This window comes from Pezoporus occidentalis, unplaced genomic scaffold (genome assembly GCF_034315485.1).
Source record: "Pezoporus occidentalis ecotype Australia unplaced genomic scaffold, CSIRO_AGI_Poc_V1 ctg82, whole genome shotgun sequence".
Classification (NCBI taxonomy): Eukaryota; Metazoa; Chordata; class Aves; order Psittaciformes; family Psittacidae; genus Pezoporus; species Pezoporus occidentalis.
Window position 1 is genome coordinate 2,730,997 of NW_026916181.1, and position 23,040 is coordinate 2,754,036.

Consider the following 23,040-nt stretch of genomic DNA (forward strand, 5'->3'; position numbering starts at 1 on the left):
AGTTACTCTTGAAGCACCAGTGCAAGCTAGGGAACTTAATTTTATTTCAACAGACGGCTCCAGAAGGGACTGGTATGACCGCTTCATGCTCCACTTGATGTCCAAGCCTCCGTGCAGTGTCACTGTGAACACCTCACCGCTTCCCCCTCTCCCTCGGCCGCTGCATGGGGCCCGGTGTGACTCCCGCACCGTCAGATGAACGAGTGCTCCGGCCGAGACGAAAGAGCCCACAACCCCGCTGCGCGGATGAGGTTCACCTTCAGGCTCACATTAGCCTGCCCGTGTGTGACAACCCACTGCGGACGAACTATAGAGACTGCGAAATGACTTAAGACCCTGATCCAGGCCTGCCGCTGAAGGGAGCGTGTAATACACTCACAACAGGCTTCCCGCAGCCTCCGCCATCCCGGCGTGCTCCGCGCCGCGGACACTCTATCCACAGTCTCTGTAGGCGGAAGGGGGCGGGCTTGGGTGTGTTGTGGTGCTGCTGGCGCTGCGCGGAGGGAAAGGCCCGAGGCCGCGGCGAGGAGTGGGGAAAGGTGAGTGAAGGGGGGTTCTGGGGGCGTGTGTGCGTGTGGGGTGTCTTTCCTTTCCCATACTCTTCTGGGTCCCTACGGCTGCGGATAAACGGTGTCGCGCGCGCGTGTGTGTGTGTGTGTGTGAGAGAGAGAGAGAGAGAGAGAGAGAGATGATGTGGGGTCCTCTGGTAGGGAAGTAAGGCTTGGGGTGCTTGAGTGGGGTGTTGGAAGAGGGGTTTGGGGTTATGTATTGGGGTCAGGATTCTGTGATGTGAGTGTAGGATTTGGGGGCTCTTTGGAGTGCTTGAGGGGTGTAGGGGAAGAACGACTTGAGACTGAGGAGGGCTTGTGATTTGAGGGATTTGGATCTCACCTGTGGGACCCATGAGGGACTGAGTCTTTGCTGTACATCAGGGTGGGAGTCATAATTGGGAGTGTCTGGGTGCTTGAGGGGTGTATGGGGAGACTCCTCAGTACAAAGAAATGCCCTGATGGGGGGTTGATTTCAAGGGGTCTGGGTTTATTGAAGAATGTGGAAAGGGGTTGCTTGTGTGGGTTTTGGGACTCTTAATTGGAGAAGAGGGGTGGTTAGTGTTCAGGTATGTTTAGTGTCATGGGTGGAACAGGATGGATGTGGGAAGGGTCCTTAGTTATGTGGCTGGTGAAGGTACGGAGATGAGCTGGTGGACTTCAGGAGGCCTCAGGGTGTAGGTTGGTGAGGATGGGTGCGTGTTCAGGAGCAGATAAGGTGGATGATGTTTCTGAGAGATTAATGTAGAGAGAGCTTCAGAGCCTCATAGAGTTGTTACAGTGTGTTTTGGCCAATTAGGAGGACTGTCCAGTGAGGTAGTGTGGTTGATGGGGAAGCTGAATGTTGGGGTTTGAGTTTTGTGTAACATGTTACTTTTGGTAACTCATAGGAAAGTATGTGTAAACAAGAGATTTGTGATGGAAAGGGTTTTCTACATGCTTTAGCTTCCCTTTGGGGATAACAGTTGAAGCATATGGGGTTTACAGGAGCCTATAAGCTCTTGATATCCACAAATCCTGTTTTAAAAGCTAAGGTAACGTGCTTTCAAATTGTTTTTGTTCACTGCTAAATCTGGAGAGTGGCTTTTGCTGTATTGTGGGTCAGTGGTATCTGTAGCATGGTGAGCATTGTTGTGAGCATTCAGAGAGAGCAGTTTAGAAGTAGCAAATGAATACCATTACTGCTGTATTAGAAGATAAGAAATTTAACAGCATTTCATATTTGCTATCTTATGTATGCAAGAAGAGGAAAAAATTCCACCTCATGATCCTACAGAGAAGTGAACCATGTCTCAGTTCCTTTTTGCTTCTTGTTGGTTGAGACTGAAACCACCAGTTGAACTGCGTCACTATTAAGTGTTTTGTGTTTGATTGAGTCAAGCTGAATCTCTTTTGTCTTCTGGCATCCCACCTGTAGCTTTGTGACTCCTTCTGAAGCTTACCTGCCTGGGAAAAGATGCATTAGGTCCAGTAGTTATGATTGTATATCAAGCTATCCCATGTCCAGAAAACTTCAGAGTGCTTCAGGAGCCTCCGAGCTGTGGTTACATTTGCTAAACCTTTAAGCTCTTTCTCCAGTAGGAAGAGCAGAACTTGACAAAATGGTTGTATGTTGTTGGGTTTGAAACTGGCCTACAAAAAGGGGAAATGTGTCTGAGTAGGAGAGAAGACAAATGCTTGAGAGAAATACCTATAACAAGACATTCTCAGTGTTGTGCCATTCTTAGAAAGAAACTTTTCTTTTGATGGTGCGATAAAATAATTTCTTAAAGAACAGTGTTTGTTTTTTTTTTTTAATAATTCCCCTCCTGAACTATGGTTTGCATTTGCTTTAGTAGCCTTTTGAGTAGATTGTTTTCTAAGTACAGACAATAAAGCAGGAGTTTGTCTACCAGGCCGAGAAGTGTGGCACTTGTAAATCCTCTAATCATCTTGTGTAGAGGAGCTTGCATAATAGTATAGTAAAGTGTAAGAGGTCTGATTAAGGCGGCTTTAGTAATCCCTGTCTAGTCACTGGAGATAGTTGGCCGCTACCTGGGAAGCGAGGGATGGAATAACTGTGCTTCAGATTCCTGCTGTGGGAATACCTTGAAGAGTCTTGTTTCTTATAGGACTGCTAAACATGTATAGCTTATGAGAGTCTTGCACTGAACAGTTTTCTTCTGAAGTGCTGTTAAATCTACAGGTGCTTCAAAAAGTGAAGAAAGCTGTGTTTACTTTGGTCATAAATTAAACTCCTTCTTCTGAACAACTGCTTAAAAAGTTTCTCAAGACTTTGCATACTTTGTGCCAGTAAAGTAGCTGGACTGACATGATGTTGTTAATTCTGAGCTTAGCAAGATTTGATATCTCTTAATCAAAGACACAAGTATGTTGGCAAAGTTCAGTACTGAGTTCAAAGGCCTGCCACGTAAAGTCAGTTGCAGATACTTTGGGCTGCTAATGATACTGCAAATAGAAAGCGGCTGGAGGAGAGAAGGGTTGGTCAACCTAAAATAGTAAGATCATATTCACTTGGTTATGTGGGCACCTTGATCAGTCCAGTAAATTTTGATAGTGTGTGTTCACACACGTTGGTGTGTGACGTGGCAAAATTGGCTTGAAAGTCATTAAGCTTTTAAGGGCAGTGATATTAGAAACTGTTATTTGCCATGGGCATGAAACACCTTCTGATGTGCAAGTAGTAAAACTCTTGTGAAAAAGGAAAAGCAAATCCCAAAGCTTCATTGAGATGTAGTGCCAGAGGGTGGGCTGGGAGAATGGGGGAAAGAAAGGGAGAGGGCTGGATATCTCCGAGTCTCCGGTGCTTGGTGGGAAGATTTACACAGAAAACAGGTGAACTAGCAGCATGGATTTATTTTTAGGCTTTACCCTTTTCTGTGGGGCAATGTTGGCTCTCACCTCTGTTAGCTAAGCCTGTGCTACACTTCAAACAAACCCTGGAACTATAAAAGACTAGTGGTTTTTTTTGTTTGTTTTTGTTTTGTATTTTGGGTTTGCTTTTTTTTTTTTTTTTTAACTCCTCAGAAGTCCTTAGACCTCATAGCAGCCATCCAGTATCTGAAGGGGGCCTATAGGGATGCTGGGGAGGGACTCTTCATTAGGGACTGTAGTGACAGGACAAGGGGTAATGAGTTTAAACTTAAACAGGGGAGGTTTAGATTGGATATAAGGAGGAAATTCTTTCCTGTTAGGGTGGTGAGACACTGGAATGGGTTGCCCAGGGAGGTTGTGAATGCTCCATCCCTGACAGTGTTCAAGGCTGGACGAAGCCTTGGGTGTGATGGTTTAGTGTGAAGCGTCCCTGCCCATGGCAGGGGGGTTGGAACTAGATGATCTTAAGGTCCTTTCCAATCCTAACTATTCTATGATTCTAAGTCTTTACAGGTACTGTTCTTAAATCTCACACCTCTTTGTTCTGTTGGAGAATAGGGTGTTACCTACACCGACATTCCTTTAGGCGATGTAAATGAGAGCTCTGTAGGAAGCAGAACCAGTGAACACGTTTCCAGTTTTTTTTTTTCCCCGAGGTTGTGCTCACCTGCTCACTGTTAAGATTTGAGTCACTGCATCAGCCTTTCTCTCTGTTGGGGATGCACCTTTCTTTTATACAGATTTATCTATTTTCACCAAACCAAAGGGCACATAAGATACCTATCCCACTCACAGTTCCGTTGTGTAAGCCTCATTCCCTTAGGCAGCACACCTAAAAATTCATAGGCAGGAAGATTTATAAAATTAATCATAGATTTAAAATTATCATAGATTTTTTTTTTTTAATAAAGTAGATCAAGCCTTGCGGCTGAATAAAGCAGTGATAGTGTGACCCTGCATTACAGCAGGTGTGTTCTCCAAGAAAGGAGCATCGACTGCTTCAGTAAGGTCTGGCATTTAATTTGGAAGTCTGCCTGATACCAGATCTTTCACAGGAGAGCAGAGCATCTCTCTGTGGGTAGCTGATATTTAGTGAAAGCCTCATGACCTGAAGCATGAATGTTTGTGTGTCTTGGAAGTTTGTATACCTTGATGTATGCAGTTGGTTAACTACAGGTGGTATCCCTAGTGTATATTTAATCTTAATGTATATTTAATCTTAAACACTTGCTGTTAGCGGCATAGCGAGTTGAATAATTTCATAGGCTGGGTGCATTTCTTTAAAATACCTTTGGTTTCAAAGTTTGGTGCCTTTCCATTTTCCCGTTCATCTTCAGCTAGTTTCTGAAAGGTAAATGAGAGTGTTCAGTGTGTGTTGCCTCTGTGGCGTTCATCAGCTGGGGTATTTTGAAGTTGCAGTTCATCAGTGTTAACTAACCGTTGACCATAAAATTGTGCTGTTCTGAGCAGAAATGAGACCCTCTTAGTGCTGTGTGTGGTAAAAACTTAACCTGTATGAGATGGTAGAGAAGCTTTAAAGACAGAGTAGTTTATGAAATCCTGAACTAGGAGAGATGCTTTGCTTTCTTACCTTCTCAGAAAAGAAAACCACTTGATGAGATGCATGTTTCAAAGAAACTTTGAGCATCTTAACAAATCGTTTGCTAGCAGGCTGTTTGAAGCAGCCATTCCCACTGTTAAAGTTTTGAGTTCACAGTGTGATTTTTTTTTTTTTAATTTTTTTTTAATCCCCCTCCCCCCCCTTTTTTTTTTTCCTTCCCCTCCCTAATGCTTCCTTTATGGAGTTTGCCTGAATTAGAGCTGGTCTTTTATAGCATGCTAGGATAACTAAGAAACAGAGAGTGGGACATCAGAAATATTTTGCATATCATTTCATAGTGTCTCTGAGTGCATCTAGGAATTGATATATTGGATAAGAAATTTACTTGTCTGATTTTCTGTAGGCAAAATACTTTTTAGGACATGTTTACCCACTGCATGGGAGAGTTTACATTGTAAATATGTATAGACATATAAATCATTAGTTCATTTTCTAAAATGGTTCCTTATGGTTGTCTTTCAGAGATTATGTGAGTTGCTGCATTGGCCTTCTAACATCTCGCACGGATACTCCTGGTATGTCTGAAGGACAGATCTCTTTTATGTTCTGAATGTACCAGGTAAATCCCAGTAATAACTTTGCATGGGACATTGTGATCTGTTAAAAGTAAGAAGTCAAGAGAGGGCAACTTTTATTCTATATTTAGTCCTAGTTGATTCTGTAAAAAGCGCCTGACAGGCTGTAACCTGAAATTTATTTTTGTATCTGTTAGACTAGAAAATAACTGCAACACTAGTGCAGCTATTTGCAACACCAGTGAAGATGCTGTGTCAGAGGGGGTTAGCCACTTTCCATAAATACCTTTAAGAACTTTGCTCAGCATTTCTGGTGCTTGAGGTAAAGCAGAAGGAGGAAAAATAGTTTTATTTTTCAGGTAAATAATTCCTCTGTCAAATCTCCTGCCTCACCTGTTTGTCTGAGAGGTGAAAAATGGATGCAGCTGTGACCTTTGAGAGCAGTTTAATTGCCTTTTGATTGCAGTGGTGTTACAAGAGCTACTGTTCAGTAGCAGTGGTGAATGAATGCTTACCTCGACATATTCCTGGCTAGCATACTTAATTGTAAGTAACTAATACCACATCCATTAACCTAATTCAGTGTTTCGTTTTCAGGTTGTCCTCATGAGTACTCCTGTGGAGAATGTCCATGATCTTTTTTGCCTGTGTGGTGCGGGTGAGGGATGGACTTCCCCTCTCAGCCTCCACAGATTTTCATTTCAACCAGGACTTTCTGGAATGCAGAAAGAGATTGAAGGTGTTATCCTCAATTCTGGCACAGTATCCAAGTCGAGGCACAGTAAAAGGACATGACTTGAGCATACAGTAAGTTGCTGCTTTTGTTTGGTTGTGTTTTTTTACTTCCAAGTTTTGAAATGTTAGACCTGGGATTAGTTAAACTTTAGGTATATTCCATAGCGCCTAACTCCAGTTTGAAAATTCACTGCTCATCTCTAGATAACCTCCAAGTATTTCGAAACCTTATTTCTCAGCACCACAGCCACACAGCTCCTACTCAGTTTAGTAAGCATATGTTAAGAATTGCTTATTTTAGTTTTCATTTTTGTACCAGATGCTTTGTGCTCAATGGGCAGTACTTGTTACTATTAGCAATTGGAATATCCTGGACTTCTACAAACACCTTCTAAGACAGCGTCCTAATGCCTAGGAATTAATTAGTTTAGTCTAAACCCCAGTTCCTTGTCATCTGATTCTGGCTTGCGCAGAACTGCCGTGCCTCTCTCCTGCATACTGCCCACTCTGTTTTCCAAATACCAGAAGGGTTTGAGTCTAGACCTCTGGCTGATGGATATGTCTTGAGGAGGCCTGAAGCATGCTGACAGTAGCCAGTGTGGACAAATTATAGATCTTTGGTTTTATTTATTGGACAAGGGTATGATAGTCTTTATTTTTAGAAATTAAAAATTAAGTTTTAGCTTGTGATTGCTTGTTTGGTTAGCAAACATTAGAAAACTTAAACTAACACAACTAAAATTACCCCTTTCTGCGGGAATGGTTGGAGAAAGTAGACTTGAACTTACACTGAATCAGTTGGAAAACCAAAGATTAGCATTTTAATTCCTTTTCCCTCAAAGTGAACTTGTGCCCTTTAATGCTAATGTTTTCTGCTTTTAACATTCTGTAGTTGCTGCAGAAGTAGCTATGCATTGGGCTTGGAAATGAGTGCATACAGATACATGGCAAAAAGGCTATAAATTATTGACAGCTTGGAAAAGGTAGTTTTACAAAGGTGTGGTGTTGGTCCTCAACTGTGAGCTGGAGACAAAAGGAATTTAGGGAACCTACGCAGTGTCACTAGGCTGTCACAGAGCTAACCAAAACCATAAATCCCAAGTACATGATATAATGAATAAATAAAAATGTGATAAAATAGAAGTAACAAGTATTTCTTTGAGAGGGATGATATATATAAATAGTGGGAAAGAGAAAAAATACAGAGAGTAATTGTGCAGCTCCAAGACTTTGATTTTATACTGATCTAAAAATGGCTAATGTGTAAGAACAGATTTCCTCAGTCTTCTTTCAGAGATGCTTACGAATCTGTAATTATGGTGGGGATTGTGGAAGTTTAGCCGTCTGCTTGTAGTGCTGACATGCAAACTAGGTGCCCTGGCTCCCATCTTGTTTAAGGAAGCCTAGATGAGAGTAATTTCTCTCATCCTCAAATAACACACCTGTGTTTTGGTCAGATGAATACCCTGTTTGGGCCATGTTCAAGTGGAAACTTCTGCATAAATATGGCTTCAGTGTTAGGAGGACCCCTTTTGGAGTACAATTTTTATTGTGCTGTGTCTGATCTGAACTCATTTGTTACAAATGATTTCACAGTAACAGTGTTTGAATATCTTGGTATGGGCAAGTTAACAAATATCTCTTGCTGTTAAGATGAAGTTGCTGTATTCAAAGAGAGCAATGAATATATCTGCTTACCTCCTGTGAACAAGCTTGCTTGGGTTTAGTTTTGTTTGTGGAAAGCCACTGTGTTTTCTTTCCAAACCTTCTTGCCAGTGATGTTTTCTGGCCATCTCTTTCCTTATTGATGTGATTTAAAGGCAGCCTGGGAAAATAATGTCCGTAATTTTTACTAATGGAGCGATTTCATAAAGTCTGTATTGTGATCTTTATTATGCCAAGGCATACTGAATGAGTTAAGAATAGATATTAGATCTGCAGGGGCTGTATGACTGTTACAGCAGCGCAAACCGTATATTTTTTGCAGTCTGCTCTTTCAGCGCAGTCCATACATTTCATTTTGACAGAAAGCACAGTTTACTTCTCGCATTCAGCGTGACTCTCTTACCTTTTATGTTGATATTACTTTTTTCTTTTTTTTTTTTCTCTATTTCAGTTTCCTTTCTTCTGGGGATATTGCCTGCATGGCAATCTGTTCCAGCACTTACTCAACTGTCATGGCGTTTTGCTTCCTGGAGGAGCTTCAGTGGGAATTTGCTGCTTCCTATGATATAACAAGCATTGGTTTAGCTTCCAGACCATATGCTTTTCTTGAATTTGGTTTGTAACTTTGTTCTCTAATAGAGAATTAATTAATTGTGCGTCTGCTACTTTTATAATGTTAAACAGTGTCTCCTGGCCAAAGCCTGGTTGTGAAAATGAATCTCTGTGTGTGCCTTTGCATGCGTAGGAGTAGCAGGGAGAGCCTGTATTTGTCTTAAACAATTAGACTGTTGCAGTTCCTTACAGTGCCTTTAATAGATGAACAAAGTGCTGTGGTGATTACTAAACGAGCACAGGAAGAAAAAGAAATCCTTATCTCAAACACTTTTAACTTAATTAAAAATATCTGACAAGTGGGGATAGATGGGTACAGGAAAAAAGGGAGACAGAATAGATTATTATGGGCAGCTTTACTTATGGCATGACTTAAATTTACATAATGCTTCATAATCATGCATAGTGTTTCTTTTTTTAATCTGAAATAAATGGTTTTCTTGCCAAGGAGGAGCTGCTCTACTGTACGTCCTACCTTTATAAAACGCAATCCACTTGCAGTGAGAAACTGTTTCCTAGGAAGGGATGAAACAGTGCAGTGGTTAGCACACTTCAATCCAGATTTCAGCAACAGTGTTAAGCTCATGCTTAAAAGATTGGGAAATTTACAAGGAAAGTGTATGATACATACAGCTGCCTTGGGTGGATTTCCCTGCAGGGCACATTCTAGGCATGATGTAATTCTATACTAAGATCCAAATTGCTGTCTTTAAAAAAAAAAAAAAACAAACCACAAAATAAACCAAACAAACTTGAATAGGAATTTGGGAATGTCTAGCTTCTCAATTGCGTAAGTCTCTTTTTAAAGAAAGAAAAAAAAAACCAACCCTTTTCTTAATTTCTCTTACTGTACAGCATTTTGTACTGAGTCTACCTAAGGTTGCTGTGTGATTTCCAGCCCTCCTCTCCTTTCCTCTCACCTCCTCACCACCCTCCCTGCCCTGGTCACTTTTCTGTGTTTGAAGCTAAGATCCACTTAATGCCTAAGATCGTAGCCTTTTGTCTGGTAGCTACAGCTGATTTTAGCAGACTTACTTAAGATAAAATACAGGATTTTTCTCCAAGGGCTGCTTATGGCGTTGTGTTTTCGACACAGAAGTCCTCCTTAAGGAACTTGTTCTTAAGCTGCTACATATGTATCATATCCAGGAGCAGCTGTGGTCAACCTATGCAAATCTTCTAGCATCACAATATCTTAAAGATGTGGATTTTACTTAAAGGATATCTTAGGAAAATAAATGTTTTTGCATTTTATTTGTCTGAGCGTTTGAAATATCTTGAATTTGCCAGTATCTTTGCACAATAAAGGGGAGTATCCACAGTGAGGTACTTCATTTCTGGAGGTATGAGTAGTAAGTACTTAGAAAAATTCTCTACTCGGTGCAACTCCTGTCAAACCAGCAGCCACATTTGTGGAAAGGGATTTGCTAGCAAATGGTATTAAATTTGAAGTGTGAGAGATGAAGTAGGCTGATGTACGTAGATGTGTGGCTTGGATGTTTGTAGAATCGCTGTGGAATTGACTCTGCCAGTCAGAGTTGCTTCATGACTCAAATATACGTTGAATTAATTTATTTCTGTGCTTGGAGAAAAACCCTAATCCTTAATGTTGTTAAAACACAATGTGGAATTGCTTCTCATATAGTTCATGAGTAGTTTAAGATATGTGTTAAATCTAGTCTGGAATATCAAAACTTGTTTTCAGTCCACTGCAGGCAGGATGTTGAGATTTAAAGTATCCAGAAGGGAGTGGGTGTGATATAAAATACCTAGGAGAGATATTTTTCTCCCTAACCAGGAGTGGAATTCTACACCTGAAATGAGTAAGAAAAGAAATGAAGGAAGAAATGAAAAATAATTAAAAAGAGTGCCGTGATTTGATTAATAATTACCTGAAGCACTTAACTTTTGCAAAGCTAATTGAAGCATGTTTTTATATTGTTTCAGATAACATTATTCAGAAAGTGAAATGCCGTTTTAACGGTGCAAATCGCTCTCAAACGAAGGACAACTGGGAGAAGATTGAGGAGGAGCTGAAGTTCCAGCCCCCAGTTCAGCTGAAACTAGAAGATATGGAGCTGATGAATGGGATGGCAAACGGTGGGCATGCAGGTGTTCATGTGGAGGTTGGTAAGTTACTACTACACACAGGTGACAGTAGACTTCCTTAACCTAACTTTGCAAACAGTAGAAAAAACCTGTAACAGCACCAGTTCACTTTGTACTGAGAAATATACATATCATGTGCCTGAAACACAAGAAAAGACTGACTGCCTTTCTATCATAGTTAACAACAATATAGCAGGTATGCATCAGAGCATTTAAGGACTCATGGTAGTATCTTTCTTTCCAGTCTTAGACCAGGTTTTCTTTATGGACAGTTGGTTGTAACTGGACTTGGCATGCTGCATGTTATATTCTCGTGCTTCTAAGTAGTTCTTTGTTAAATTTTCTCTTGACAAAAGAAGCTCAACTAATTCCTGCTTGTTGCAGATTCTAATGGAAGATACATAATTACAGTCTGACTGAGTTGCTTCAGGCTTGAGGAAAGAAAAGTTTAGAGGATTATGAGCTGAGGGTAAAACTCATTCCCAGACTTTCCGTGTTGGGTTATTCTCCCTGCTTTGCTTTCTCCTTTTACCTTACTCTTTAACATAAAATGCTTTTTACTAAAAATCTGAAAAGAGGATATGTATATCTGTATAAACAACACATAAAGGCTTGATGAGGGACCTTTTCATAATGAAGTCTGACACGACTTTGAGCAACCTCGTCTAGCGGAAGGTGTCCCTGCCCATGGCAGTGGGGTTGGAACTACATGAGCTTCCAACCCAAGCCATTCTGTGATTCTGTCTGCTTTTCGAAGTACTAAACTGTACTTATTCATTGTAAAATTGGTATCTTCCTATCTGTTTTTCAGTTGCCTACTCAAAATCCTGCCTGCTTCCTCTATAAAATGAAATCATAGAATCATTTAGATTGGAAAAGACCTGTAAGATTGAGTCCAGCTGTGAACCTAACACTGCCAAGTCCACCACTAAATTATGTCTCAGTTTTAATTGTATTAGCATGGTGGTTTAAATGCAGCTGGAGAACCTTGAGCTTGTATCTACTCTTTCTGTGGTGTTCTTGGCTTATACAACACTGATAAAATGAAGTTTCTGTTGCTCAGTCTTGTTGTTTCTGCTGAATGAGCTGGATTCTGTTCATATTTTAAGTTAAAATACAAAGGGGCAGTGGTTAGGAAGAAGAAAAAAATAGAATTGAAAACAGATTTGCGAGTGCGCCTTAGAACTTGAAGGTTAAATATTTTAACGATGTCACTGGGTTTAGAAGTGTTTTGAATTAGTGTGAACAGTTTTGGTGCCGGTAAACATTTGCAAACTAGTCTGTATCCAGAGATCAGAAATACATTTTCAGTTCCCCCATATTCTTAATTGCTTTCTTTTACTTTTCATCTGGCTTTGTATTTCTGGCTGTTCTCTCTGATCTAATGCAAATACTCTTACACATCATTCTACCTTCATTTTAAGGATCATGTTTATGATCATCTGTTTTCCTCAGATGGAGTCAGCTTTCCTGGCTTATGTCTCTCTCATCATTACTGCTCTAAGTTTGACTCTGTAGATAGTGTTTATTCCCATATTAACGTTATTTATGTTATGGCTCTTCTCTGTGGGAGATTTCTTGAGCATATGTTGGAAGTGTTATGGTTGCAGGAGAGCAGAATTTAATTGTGTCCGTATTCTATAGTGAGGATAGATCACTCAGTGGATTGATCAAAACATCAGTCTCTTTACATGGTGGTAGCTGGTTCTTGTCTTATTTTGAGCTGTGTGATCACTCTTCATTTTAGTGTGAAAGGAGTCTGAAAAGTCAGGGTAGTTTTGTCCTTGTTAGTATATATGGGAATAACAGCTTTATTTTTACTTTTTTTTTTTTTCCCACTCTTCCTTCTGTTTGTTCCTTCCTTTGTTTAACTAAACTCAGCCCAATTCTTGCTAGAGCAATGTTAGCACCATATACTTGACCCACATTTACACAACCTAAGATGCTGTTGCAAAAGTCTCATCTTGTTTCTTGGTATTAGCACAGCTGGTAGAACTTCTGGATATAGTGAGGTCTATATACAGAAGAAATCTGAAGTAGCTTCCCTTGAAGAGGGAGAGTTTTTGCATCAGAATTGGCTCTGTGAAGTAGAACAACAACTTGTGCTGTATGTCTAGTAAGCATGCTGTTAAATTATGGAGCATTATGCTCCCCTTGATGAATGTTTAGTCTTCTGTAGGCATGCAGGGAGTCCTTCACAGGGTCCTTTTTCAGGTGTGCTTTGAAGATGTCTCGTATTTCTCTCTTGTGTGCTTGTATTTTACTTTAAAATGTTTGAGTCTGATTTCATTTTTCACTCCTGGTGTTGTCTTTATCTGGAGCTTTGGGTATGTGATGCATTGTCAAACCCTTGCTGTGCTGTGCCTTGAAGAGACAGGATGGAGTGTGGTACTGACGTTTGTGTCAGTCTCTGGTTAAATAGCCAGAGGCCTCTGCTCAGAAAATCTTTTCTAGTCAGAGGTTTCCATTTCTTCATTGTGTGAGGGTATTTTCACAGAGTTGTTCTGTAAGTGTTCAAATCTGCAGATGCATTTTTCCTGAGTGCTAGGTAATCCACAGTCCCCAGAACATCTTCTGTATGGTTCTTGTATCCCGAAGTACACAGCTTTTCTCCTTTGGAGTCATATCAGTTTGAAACCCAAATTAGAATTTAATTGTGCTTCTGCAAATTTGCCTCTCTTAAGCTAAGAGTGCTCATGTTTCCTTATTTAGTGTAGTAAGGAATTTTAGTATGAAATTCTGTTTATAAAAATGATTGAATTCACACAAGCAACTGTAGTAATTTCTCCCCTAGAAGTACCTGTCTCGCTTGTACTGTGAAATTTCAGTTTGTGAATTAAACCTCGGAATAGTATAGAAGAAATAAAGCTCCACAGCAAACAATTTAGAGATCAGTTTTCACAGAATCTGAACCCTGAGTAACTGGATGTTGTAATCTCCCCTGAGTCTGTGATAGTAATTATTTTTATCTGGACAACAGGAAGAAAACAAAACTAGTAACTTTTACATAATATTCTTTGCTACAGAAGCAATATATCAAGACTTGCATTGTTTTTCCCTGGGGAATAGAAACTCTTGACATGTATGGTTTGCAAAATACAATGAATGACACTTGCACTTGATAATTTTTCTTTGAGAGACACTGTGTGCCTCTGAAGTAAACCTTTGAAACAGAGAAGAAACAGCAGTCTTCATAAGTAAGTTTCCATGAGAGAGAGATATATAGCTGCAACGTTACTTAATTTATCAAAAATAATCAGAAACTTCATACTCAGGTCAGTGCATGAGCAAACATGCCGGTGCAGCTTCTGTCCAGCGCACTGTTTGGACCTTAGATTTCACTGCATGGGGTAAAAAAGCAAAATTGCCTGTGAATGATAGGGTTACTTGCACCATTTATATACATGAACATGTGTATTACAATAACATACAGTGATGCTTCATAATGTGACATATATCAAATTGAATTAATACAGTTCCTTTTGCAGCTGCTTTGGAGATTAATTTATGGATGTATGAATGCATGCCAGACAAGGTAATTGCATCGACACTTAATGAAAGATACTTTATATCCCTATATTAATTTGGCAACAAACTTTTTTACATCCATCAAAATCTCTCTTGAAGGAGAAGACACAAAGCATTTTTCTGTCTTAAACCATTCAGTACTGCAGTGTTAGGCTGTTACTGTGCTTCATATGTCACTGAAACAAAAGCCAGAGACCATGTCTGGTGTGTCACTTAGTTTATCTACAGTAGTCAGGAGCTGGCTACATCTGGGTAGGAGGCTGAGGGTCCTGAGAATATGAGGGTTCATTCATTCTCTCCGGCATCTTACGGATGTTGGTGCAGGAGAGGATCTGGATTTTATATCTGAGCTGCAGATTATCTTCCTGTTTACTATGCTGACAGTGTTCTACTTGTGATGATCCAAGGGCAGGGATGAAATGTAGGCGAGTATCTAGGTGTGGCATCTGTTGTTGGGTTAGCGAGCACAGCTAGGACAAAAATAGGTGAGATTTGTACAACCAAAGCTGAATTAGAAGTGGCAGGTTCCAAAGTTAAATACACATTTATAATAATTGCTTTGACCTTAATTAGGTATGTATCAATTAGATGATCCTGAAGAAATAATATTTGGAGGCGTGGGTGTTATGTAGTAGTAATGGAGAAGGTGGAAATGCAAGGAGATATAGTTCACTATCTGTGAAACATGGAGAAATGGAACTGTAATGCACTGTAAAATGTGGCTCAAAGACAAAAAAGTGTAGCATCCAGTTTAATTCCTAGACCCCGATTTTCATAAAATCACAGAATGGTTTGGGTTGGAAGGGACCTTAAAGCTCATGCAGTTCCAACCACTCTGCCATGGACAGGGACACCTTCCACTAGACCAGGTTGCTCAAAGCTCCATCAATCTGTCCTTGAACACTGCTAGGGATGAGGCAGCCACAGCTTCTGTGGGCAACCTGTGCCAGTGTCTCACCACCCTCACAGGGAAGAATTTTTTTCCTAATGTCTAATCTAAATCTTCCCTCTGTCAGTTTAAAGCCATTCCCCTGTGTTCTCTGCCTACCTGCCCGTGTCAAAAGCCCCTCTCCAGCTTTCTTGTCAGCCCCTTTAGGCACTGGAAGCTGCTCTAAGGTCTCACCAGAGCCTTTTCTTCTCCAGGCTGAACAAGCCCAGCTCTCTCAGCCTGTCTCCATAGCAGAGGTGCTCCAGTCCCTGGAGCATCTTTTTGACCTCCTCTGGACTCACTTCAACAGCTCTGTTTCTTATGTTGGGGGTCCCAGAGCTGGATGCAGGACTGCAGGGGGTGTCTTAGCAGAGCAGAGGGGGAGAATCCTCTCCCTCAACCTGCTGATCACATTTTGGTTTGACCATGTTTTGTCAGTCTGAGAGGCCCATAAGTTCTGTGACAGACATTTCCTTGCTGTGACGAGGTAATATTTTCCTGCCAACTCCTACAGCTGTTCTAGCAACAGAGCATGAAAGTCCTTGGCTGTACAGCTGAGTCCTGTCAACTGCTTGGTTAGGGCACCAAATGCTGTGTGGAAGCTATGCAGGTAAAAACTAAATTGCTGTATACCAGCCTGAAACCTCGAGCTTGGTGGGAAGAAATATTACTTTTTCCCACAGACACAGTCAGTTACAGTTGAGGAAGAGATGAATTGCTGTCTTGCTTTTGTGGATGTCAAAAATTTAAGCTCTTTGCCAGACCAGTGCTTAAAGCGTCTCACTCTTCTACTGACCTGTAAAGAGTGCTAGGTATGCTAATCTGCTGTAATAAACGATGGAAAAATATTTGTGTGCACCATAGTAGAAGACATTAATGCCAAATAGCTCAAGAACAAATTCTATTGCTTAACCTCTCTAAAAAATACTCCAGAGCTTTGATGATTTGTAGATGTCTGAAGAACTAAGCAGGAGACTGCAACAAAAACAGTTTTCTAGTCATAATTGGTCTTCTCTGGAGCAAGCATGAAAGGTTTTGAAAGTGTTTAAAATCTGCATGAGCTAATTTGTGTTGTGAGCTTTCAATGTCTCTTTTTTTTTCTTTTTTTTTTTTCCTTTTTTAAGTGCCTACTTACAGAATGCAGCGTGTGACTCCCTTGGGCATTCTGTCACTTGTTCTGAACATCATGTGTGGAGCTTTGAATCTCATTCGAGGAGTTCACCTAGCAGAGTATTCATTTCAGGTAACCCTGCTTGAATTGAAACTTGTGCGTGAGTCAGAGGGAGTGAATTATTTGGGTAACCAGATTAAGGGTGGCTCTTCTGCTGCTTAGTAGAGCATACGCTTTTTTGCACGAAGTGTGGTGCTTGTCCAGGGAATGCACAGCTGATTGCTCACCTGCTGGACCTTGTGTTTTGTTGTTTATTGAAACATATGGCATTTTATTCTTTTCTAGGGACATTAAAATTTGGAGAAATATTTAAGTCTTGCCAGGCTGGCTGGATTTTTTTTTTTTTCCCATTCTCGTATTTTGCTCTAGATGCTTTTGTTTAGATTTTCACATATGCTTAAAAAAATTACACAACTTTTAAAAAGTAGGAAAAAAAAGTGTCTTGATTGTATGGTGGCAGTTTTATTTAGCAAGAATCATCACCTAAGCCTCAGTTCTTCATATTGCATTCAATGATATTGATCTTCTTGTTTAACACTGTTACAGTTGATCAACATAAACTAGAATGAGAGGTACTTGATGAAATGCAGAATTCTAAAATATCAAGCAATACTTGCTAAAAGCTGTACCTGATGCAGTTGTTTTGTTACTTCTTTTAATCTAAACAGGAGGACCATGAAGGAATTGGAAATGTGATAGCTTTTTTCCTACCTTTTCTAGCCTGTGTTTTTCAGGTATGTTAACTGTAAATAAAATGCTTTCTTATTATTTTAATATTATAATATACAAGACAAAGTAATTTTCAGATAAGCAGAGGAACAGTTTGGGATTTAGTATCCTACCTAGGTGATTCCACTAAGGTATTCCAGTGAAGTGGCACAAGTACAGTTAAAGGCACAATTTGACCTCTGGCAAACTGTAGTTGCAAGCCTTTTCAGTGTTTTCATGTTTTGACTTGCCAAATGATCTGAGTTCTTTACTGTGAGGGTGGTGAGGCACTGGCACAGGTTGCGTTGCCCAGAGAAGCTGTGCATCCTCCATCTCTGGCAGTGTTCAAGCCCAGGCTGGACAGGGCTTGGAGCAGCCTGATCTAATGGAAGGTGTCCCTGCCCATGATAGTGGGGTTGGAACCATGGAATATTTAAGGTCCCTTCCAACCCAAACCGTTCCATGATTCTATGATTATTTGTGCTGACCTCCTTATGCAAAAAAAGTTTGAATGAGGAAGTATTATCTGCTCTAGATGGAGTTTTTTTCAGAGGTTTCTTAAAATGCTTAAAACAGTGGTCCACAACCTTTATCTTGAGGGAAGTATGTTCTTTGGAAAATCTTTAGTTTTTATCCTGCCACTGCAGGAAGCTGCTGTGGTTGGGTTACTAGTTCACAGAAGTAACATAATGCAACAGTACTGAGCAATGAGTACGCTGTAGGCATTTGGTTAATGGTTTGGGGACCCCTGTCTCGAGACTTATTTATCTGTGGTATTTGAAGCTTGCACAGCAGCTAGTTATTGAATTGTAATAGATAAATTATATTGTCTTTCAGCCTTCTTACTCCTCTGCTCATGGCAGAGCTTTAAGATGGAGATACTCATTTGAATCTAAATACTCGATGCAAGTCATTCTTCACAAAGAAAGGCTCTGACCTGCTTTTTTTTTCCAGTCAGTACCTAAAAGCTAGAGAAGCTAAACAGAGTTCTCTCTTATCCTTTTGATCTATAGCAGTCATCTTTACAAAATGCTTGTTAATAAATTCAGCTTAAATGTGAACTGCTTTCTGCATGCTGATCTCTACTTGTGTCATAAGCACAGCTGGAAACTGTGACTTTAAGTGAGAAAGCATGATCTGTTACTGCCTGGGTTAAGAAAGTAACTCTTCTGCCAGCACTTTGAGTTTTCAGTTTTCTCCTTTAAGGGTTGTTGCTCTTCACACATACTTAGCAAATGGGTTCCACCTGATCTTGAATTTAAAAGGAAAAAGAACTTTTAACTCCTAGCTGAACCTGTTAACAGAAACTGAGTCAAGTCTAGAAAATGAAGCCCTTTACTTATCCCCCCAAAAATATGACAGAAGCAGATTTGGGTTTACTGTTTTCTGGCTTCTAACCCTTTGGCTTGTAAAAATTGTAGGTAGTTTTTGAAAGCTGGTTCAGCTTTCGACTCATTTTAGTCCAGGCTGAGACAGGCAGGAGGGATGCCAGCTGTGCTGACAGACATCTTTTGATAATCTGTGTTTAGCTGGTAGGTTCTGGGTTGAGGCCACCACTCTGGCTGTTCCTGGAGGACATTTCAGCATAGGAGCCAAAGGGAAACTTTGGGCTTCTCGGTGATAGCTGTGCTGGCAGGCACATCCAGGAGGCACAGATGTGCCATCAATTCTCAGCTATGTATCTCATCTATGCATAGTGTCATAGAATCATAGAATACCAGGTTGGAAGGGAACAGAAGGATCATCTGGTTCAATATTTCTAGGCAAAGCATGACCTAGACTAGATGGCCCAGCACCCTGTCCAGCTAAATCTTAAGTGTTCAATGCTGGTGAGTCCATCACATCCCTGGGGAGGTTATTGCAGTAGCTGATTCTTCTTGCTGTCAAAAATTTTCCTTGTATCCAATCAGAATGTCTCCAGGAGTTAACTTGTGCCCATTACCCCATGTCTTTTCCATGTAAAAATTTTTAATGCTAACACTGTCTCTCTGGTGCTTTTGCAGTGTTACCTGTACCTCTTCTATAGCTCAGCAAGAAAGATGAAAACATTTGTACTCCTTTTCTCTGTTTGTTTATGCAACATTTACTTGTATGGATTACGGAACCTCTGGCAAATAGCCTTTCACATAGGAGTGGCATCTCTTTCTTCTTATCAGATACTGACAAGACAACTTATGGAGAAACAGCCTGACTGTGGAGTATGAAAAAAGCTTTGGGTTTGCTATTCTGTTTTTACAACTCTTCTTTTTTTTGTTGTTTTTTTTTTAATTAAACTGGACAAAAATTTCTTGGGGTGCTTTTAAAGATTTGTGACAGTGGTTACTGCAAAGAGGATATTTCAAAGCAACTTGAAGTAAAGTAGGATACTGTAATCGTGTCAAACACACAGTGAGGAATGTAGCTGTATTTAACATGGCATGTGGTAGTTGTGCATGGTAGATCTTGTCAGGTGCCATCAACTGATGGAGGTCCTCCTTGCCATCAGTAGGCTTTTACTCCTTGACTAATACCATCTAGACAGCATTTTGCCATTTGTCTTACTGGCTTTGTAATAGTTTGGCAGGTCAGCGTCTTGCCTTGCCAATGCTTCTGAAAAAATTAAACTTGTACAATGCAGTGACGATAAAGTGGTGGGTAACATTTTTATCTATGGAATTTGTTAAGCATTAAGATACTTGGTAAATGTGAGTAAAGGAGTAGTTTGCCATAATTAGGTGAGTTCAATAGCAGTGGGAAAAAAATATTAGGATGAGCTTGAGGGTAATTTTTCTAGGTTTTGAAAGAGAGGAAAGGAAAACACTGTGGGTCTTCTAAAAACCATAAAGGCTATAAATATCTCCTGGCTAAACAGCGCATTGTAGTTAAGTATGTGCTCATTGGTTAATTGCAAATATGCTTGGGGCAGCATAAAATAAGCCAAAGTGAATATAAATGATCTTTTCAGCTCAAGCGGCCTTTATTTCCTTGGTTAAGGTCACCCTTAGCGTAAGGGTAATTCCACGTTTGCTTGGTCTGTACAGATAATAAATCTCCCAAGCGTACTTATGACAGGCTACTGACTCTTTCACCTTTTTATTTAAAAAAAAAAAAGTGTAGCTGGTTGGTAGAAAGCCATTACCAATAATGGAAAGCAAGAGCAGGTTCTCTTTGTTATATAAAACACCTTTAGTTAATGGTGTTGAGTTCTTAGACTATGATGAATTTATGAGTTTGCACTTTTGAATGCAAGAGCTGAATAACATTTGCTGCGCTGGGTATTTTTGTATGTGATGTATTGAGGTGCATAGGAGCATTTTAGAATGTACATGAATAACACAGGCTCTCTGTTTAAAAAAATGCATAGCATTTTGATGCAGCTGTCCTTGAAGGGTTGTAAACATTCAAACTGAGAAGATGTAGAGAACTTTTTGGTGTCTTATTGTGGCAGTATGGTCCTAGATTTCCTTTTAATTTTTTTTCTTAAGAAAGTGTTTTCTGGTTGCCCCATTTCTTCCACCAGAGATGTCACCAAAGATTTATATTCCTCTTGCATAGTCTCTACCTCTAGTGGTTGCAAAGTGATTAACGTGATGCAAAGTTGTCTTCCTGCGTTTGCAGAAGCACTTAACAAAAGTACTTTCTTGTATCTCAATTTTCCTGCAGTCTCATGATGCAAAGATTAGTATCAGTGTACTGCCGCATCAGAAACCTGTGGTGCTGTACCTCAGAATCACTTCTGTAATGCAGCTTGACTACAGCAACGATATCAATAGGCAGATCATTACAACCTGAACAGTTTTTAGGACAGCAAAAGATTTGGTGCCAGAGCTTTTTTCAGTAGTAAAATGTAGTTCTTTCTTTTCCATCCCATATTATCCCATTTACTGTAAGAGTAACATAATGAAATCCTTTAAACTGTGAGGATTTGTCTAGTAGGAATGATAGAAGAATATTTTAGCCGGCCATTTAAGAGAACAACTAGAGCTGTGTGCCAAAAGGGAATAATTTTATGTTATAAGGGAGTGGATTAAAGTTGTTTATTACCCTAGTTTTCTGACAGAGTGTAAATGGAGAAACAAAGCCAAAATTCAACCATTTTCCTTAGAATGCCCAGATGATCCCAGAGATGTGAACAGCTTTCATGCTGTTCAGGCTGTTTTACCCGATAAGGTACCCTTTAGAGACTGCAGGAACCAAGCTACAAGTTTGGATTGCAAGGTGTTTGTTTTTTGTTTTTTTTTTTTTAAAAAAAAGAAAATCTGAAAAAAGAAAAGCCTCAGAAAGATGCTAGTAGTAATTTAGCACTGTGTTAAGGGTACTGGAGCTGGTGACTGATTGTGTTTTCCAGGAGCATAAGCTGGGTATCAGCCTGCTGGGTTACCATGGGGAATCATCCTGTGGGAAAGGATGAAGCATTTTATACTACAGATAGACAGAACTTTATGAAAAGACCTCAGTGATATGACCCAACTCCGTTCTCCTACCTTTTTAGCCTCAGTCTGGCTAAAATGTCAAGAAGAGCTTTACTGTTCCTCTGAAGGCTTTGAGCTCACCTGCTGTAGCGAGTGTTGGGCCAGCGAACCATTGTCTGCTTTCTATTCCTCATCCTTGTATTGAGCTGGTTGGAAGAGACTGTAATGTTCTGATACCTCCCCAGCATCTGTTTGCTTTATCATAAATCAAATACATCCTCATGCCAGGTGACGTTAGCAACAGCTCTGCAGTAAGAATGGTAGAGCAAGGTGTTTAGGTAGCTTGTGTATTTAACATAGGATAAATTCAGGTTTTGTGTAATATTTTCTTTTTCCTGAAATTTATTTTGATAAAATCAGGCAGAAGCAGTTGGTTCAGTTCTGCCTTCATGTATTTTATTTTTTTTCTACTAAATGAACAAAGCTCTGGTTTGCTGTTTCATCTTAATCCCTTTGCAACCTCCTTTTTTTGGTTTTGCTTTTTTTCCTGTATTATGTGTAAATCATGTTAAGGAATCTATGTGGATTAATACGTGTGTGTTAGTATCTGTGCACTTAGTAGGTTTGAGTTGTGGTTCCAGGCTGAGGCAGAGCATGCACAGTTGGACCAATTTTTTTTTTCTTTGTTTTTATTTCAATGTTAGTATTTAGAATGGCTTCTACATCTCTGTGGTATTTATATAGTTAAATGTTTTCTTACGGTGAAACAGCAAGAGGAACAGAAGAGTTTACATTGATCTCAGTGCTTTAAGATTTAATAAAAAAGAATGACTTGCAGTTTGAGTTCGTGAAATCAGACTCATAATTTGGGATTATGCCTGTATCGAATCAAATCCCCAAACAGGAATCCATCCCTTTTTGTTCAACTTTAAACTGGTTAATGTTGTTTGAATTGCATCTTCTTAATTCTGTCACTTTTCAAGATAAGTCTCTTGGAAACTTTTCCTTACCCAGCAGCTCAGCACAAGAACATTCACAAAGAATAAACTTCATTAACTTAAAGATTTGCAGTGCTTTAGGCACTTTATGAAGCTGATAATTTTCTGTGGATTTTCCTTTTTACTTTCTCTCAATGACCTGTTAAGTTTGTAGAAGGTGGGCTGGTACCTTTTTAGACATTTTTGCACTGTATTAATAACTGAACCTGTGTAAATGTGTATAAAATAATTTTGCATGCATATGTATATATGTACATATATCTAATAAATGGCTTTTTTTGTAATGGTTGTCTTCATTTAGTTTTGAAATAGGTGATTGTATTAGAAACAGGGTTGAGTGGATGTTTCATTTTTGTATACATCTTCAGTGTATCATTTGGAAGTGTTCCAAATACTTTAAAAATAATCTCATTTCTCTTTAACAAAGAGCTTCAAAATCAAGGTGATTTCAAATGCTGTCATAGTGCACCCTGTATGTGATCTCTTACAGAAGGAAGTATCTGTCTGAACTCGAGGTGTCTTTCTCTGAGACAGCACGCTCTCTGATACCTGTTAGGATTTTTATTCAGTCTTCTACACACTGAGAAGTGACTGATAAATATATAAATATTTGTATATATATTTATATTTATAAATA

At 39.8% G+C, this 23,040-nt stretch overlaps 1 protein-coding gene across 3 annotated transcripts; it reads left to right on the forward strand.

The window, feature by feature from the left end:
- The first annotated feature begins 517 nt into the window (after positions 1–517).
- SEC22C (SEC22 homolog C, vesicle trafficking protein) lies at positions 518–21,232 on the forward strand. 3 transcript variants are annotated; one of them, XM_062603984.1, is made up of 8 exons: positions 518–539; positions 5,506–5,602; positions 6,156–6,365; positions 8,410–8,573; positions 10,518–10,700; positions 16,260–16,378; positions 16,975–17,040; positions 19,018–21,232. In XM_062603984.1, the coding sequence occupies exons 3-8, from the start codon at positions 6,184–6,186 to the stop codon at positions 19,216–19,218; spliced, it is 915 nt and encodes a 304-aa protein (XP_062459968.1). In that variant the 5' UTR covers positions 518–539; positions 5,506–5,602; positions 6,156–6,183; the 3' UTR covers positions 19,219–21,232. The 3 variants fall into 3 exon arrangements, with proteins under 3 accessions (XP_062459968.1, XP_062459970.1, XP_062459969.1); XM_062603986.1 differs by lacking the exon at positions 19,018–21,232 and adding an exon at positions 17,969–18,360; XM_062603985.1 differs by lacking the exon at positions 518–539 and having other exon boundaries at positions 5,506–5,558.
- Positions 21,233–23,040: the final 1,808 nt, after the last annotated feature.

Bases quoted from the DNA above. Each gene is read 5' to 3' on its own strand.
- SEC22C (XM_062603984.1), top strand. From the start codon at position 6,184: ATGTCCATGATCTTTTTTGCCTGTGTGGTGCGGGTGAGGGATGGACTT. The intron at 10,701-16,259 runs GTAAGTTACTAC...TCCTTTTTTAAG, and splicing joins AGGTGTTCATGTGGAGGTTG to TGCCTACTTACAGAATGCAG. The intron at 17,041-19,017 runs GTATGTTAACTG...GTGCTTTTGCAG, and splicing joins TTCTAGCCTGTGTTTTTCAG to TGTTACCTGTACCTCTTCTA.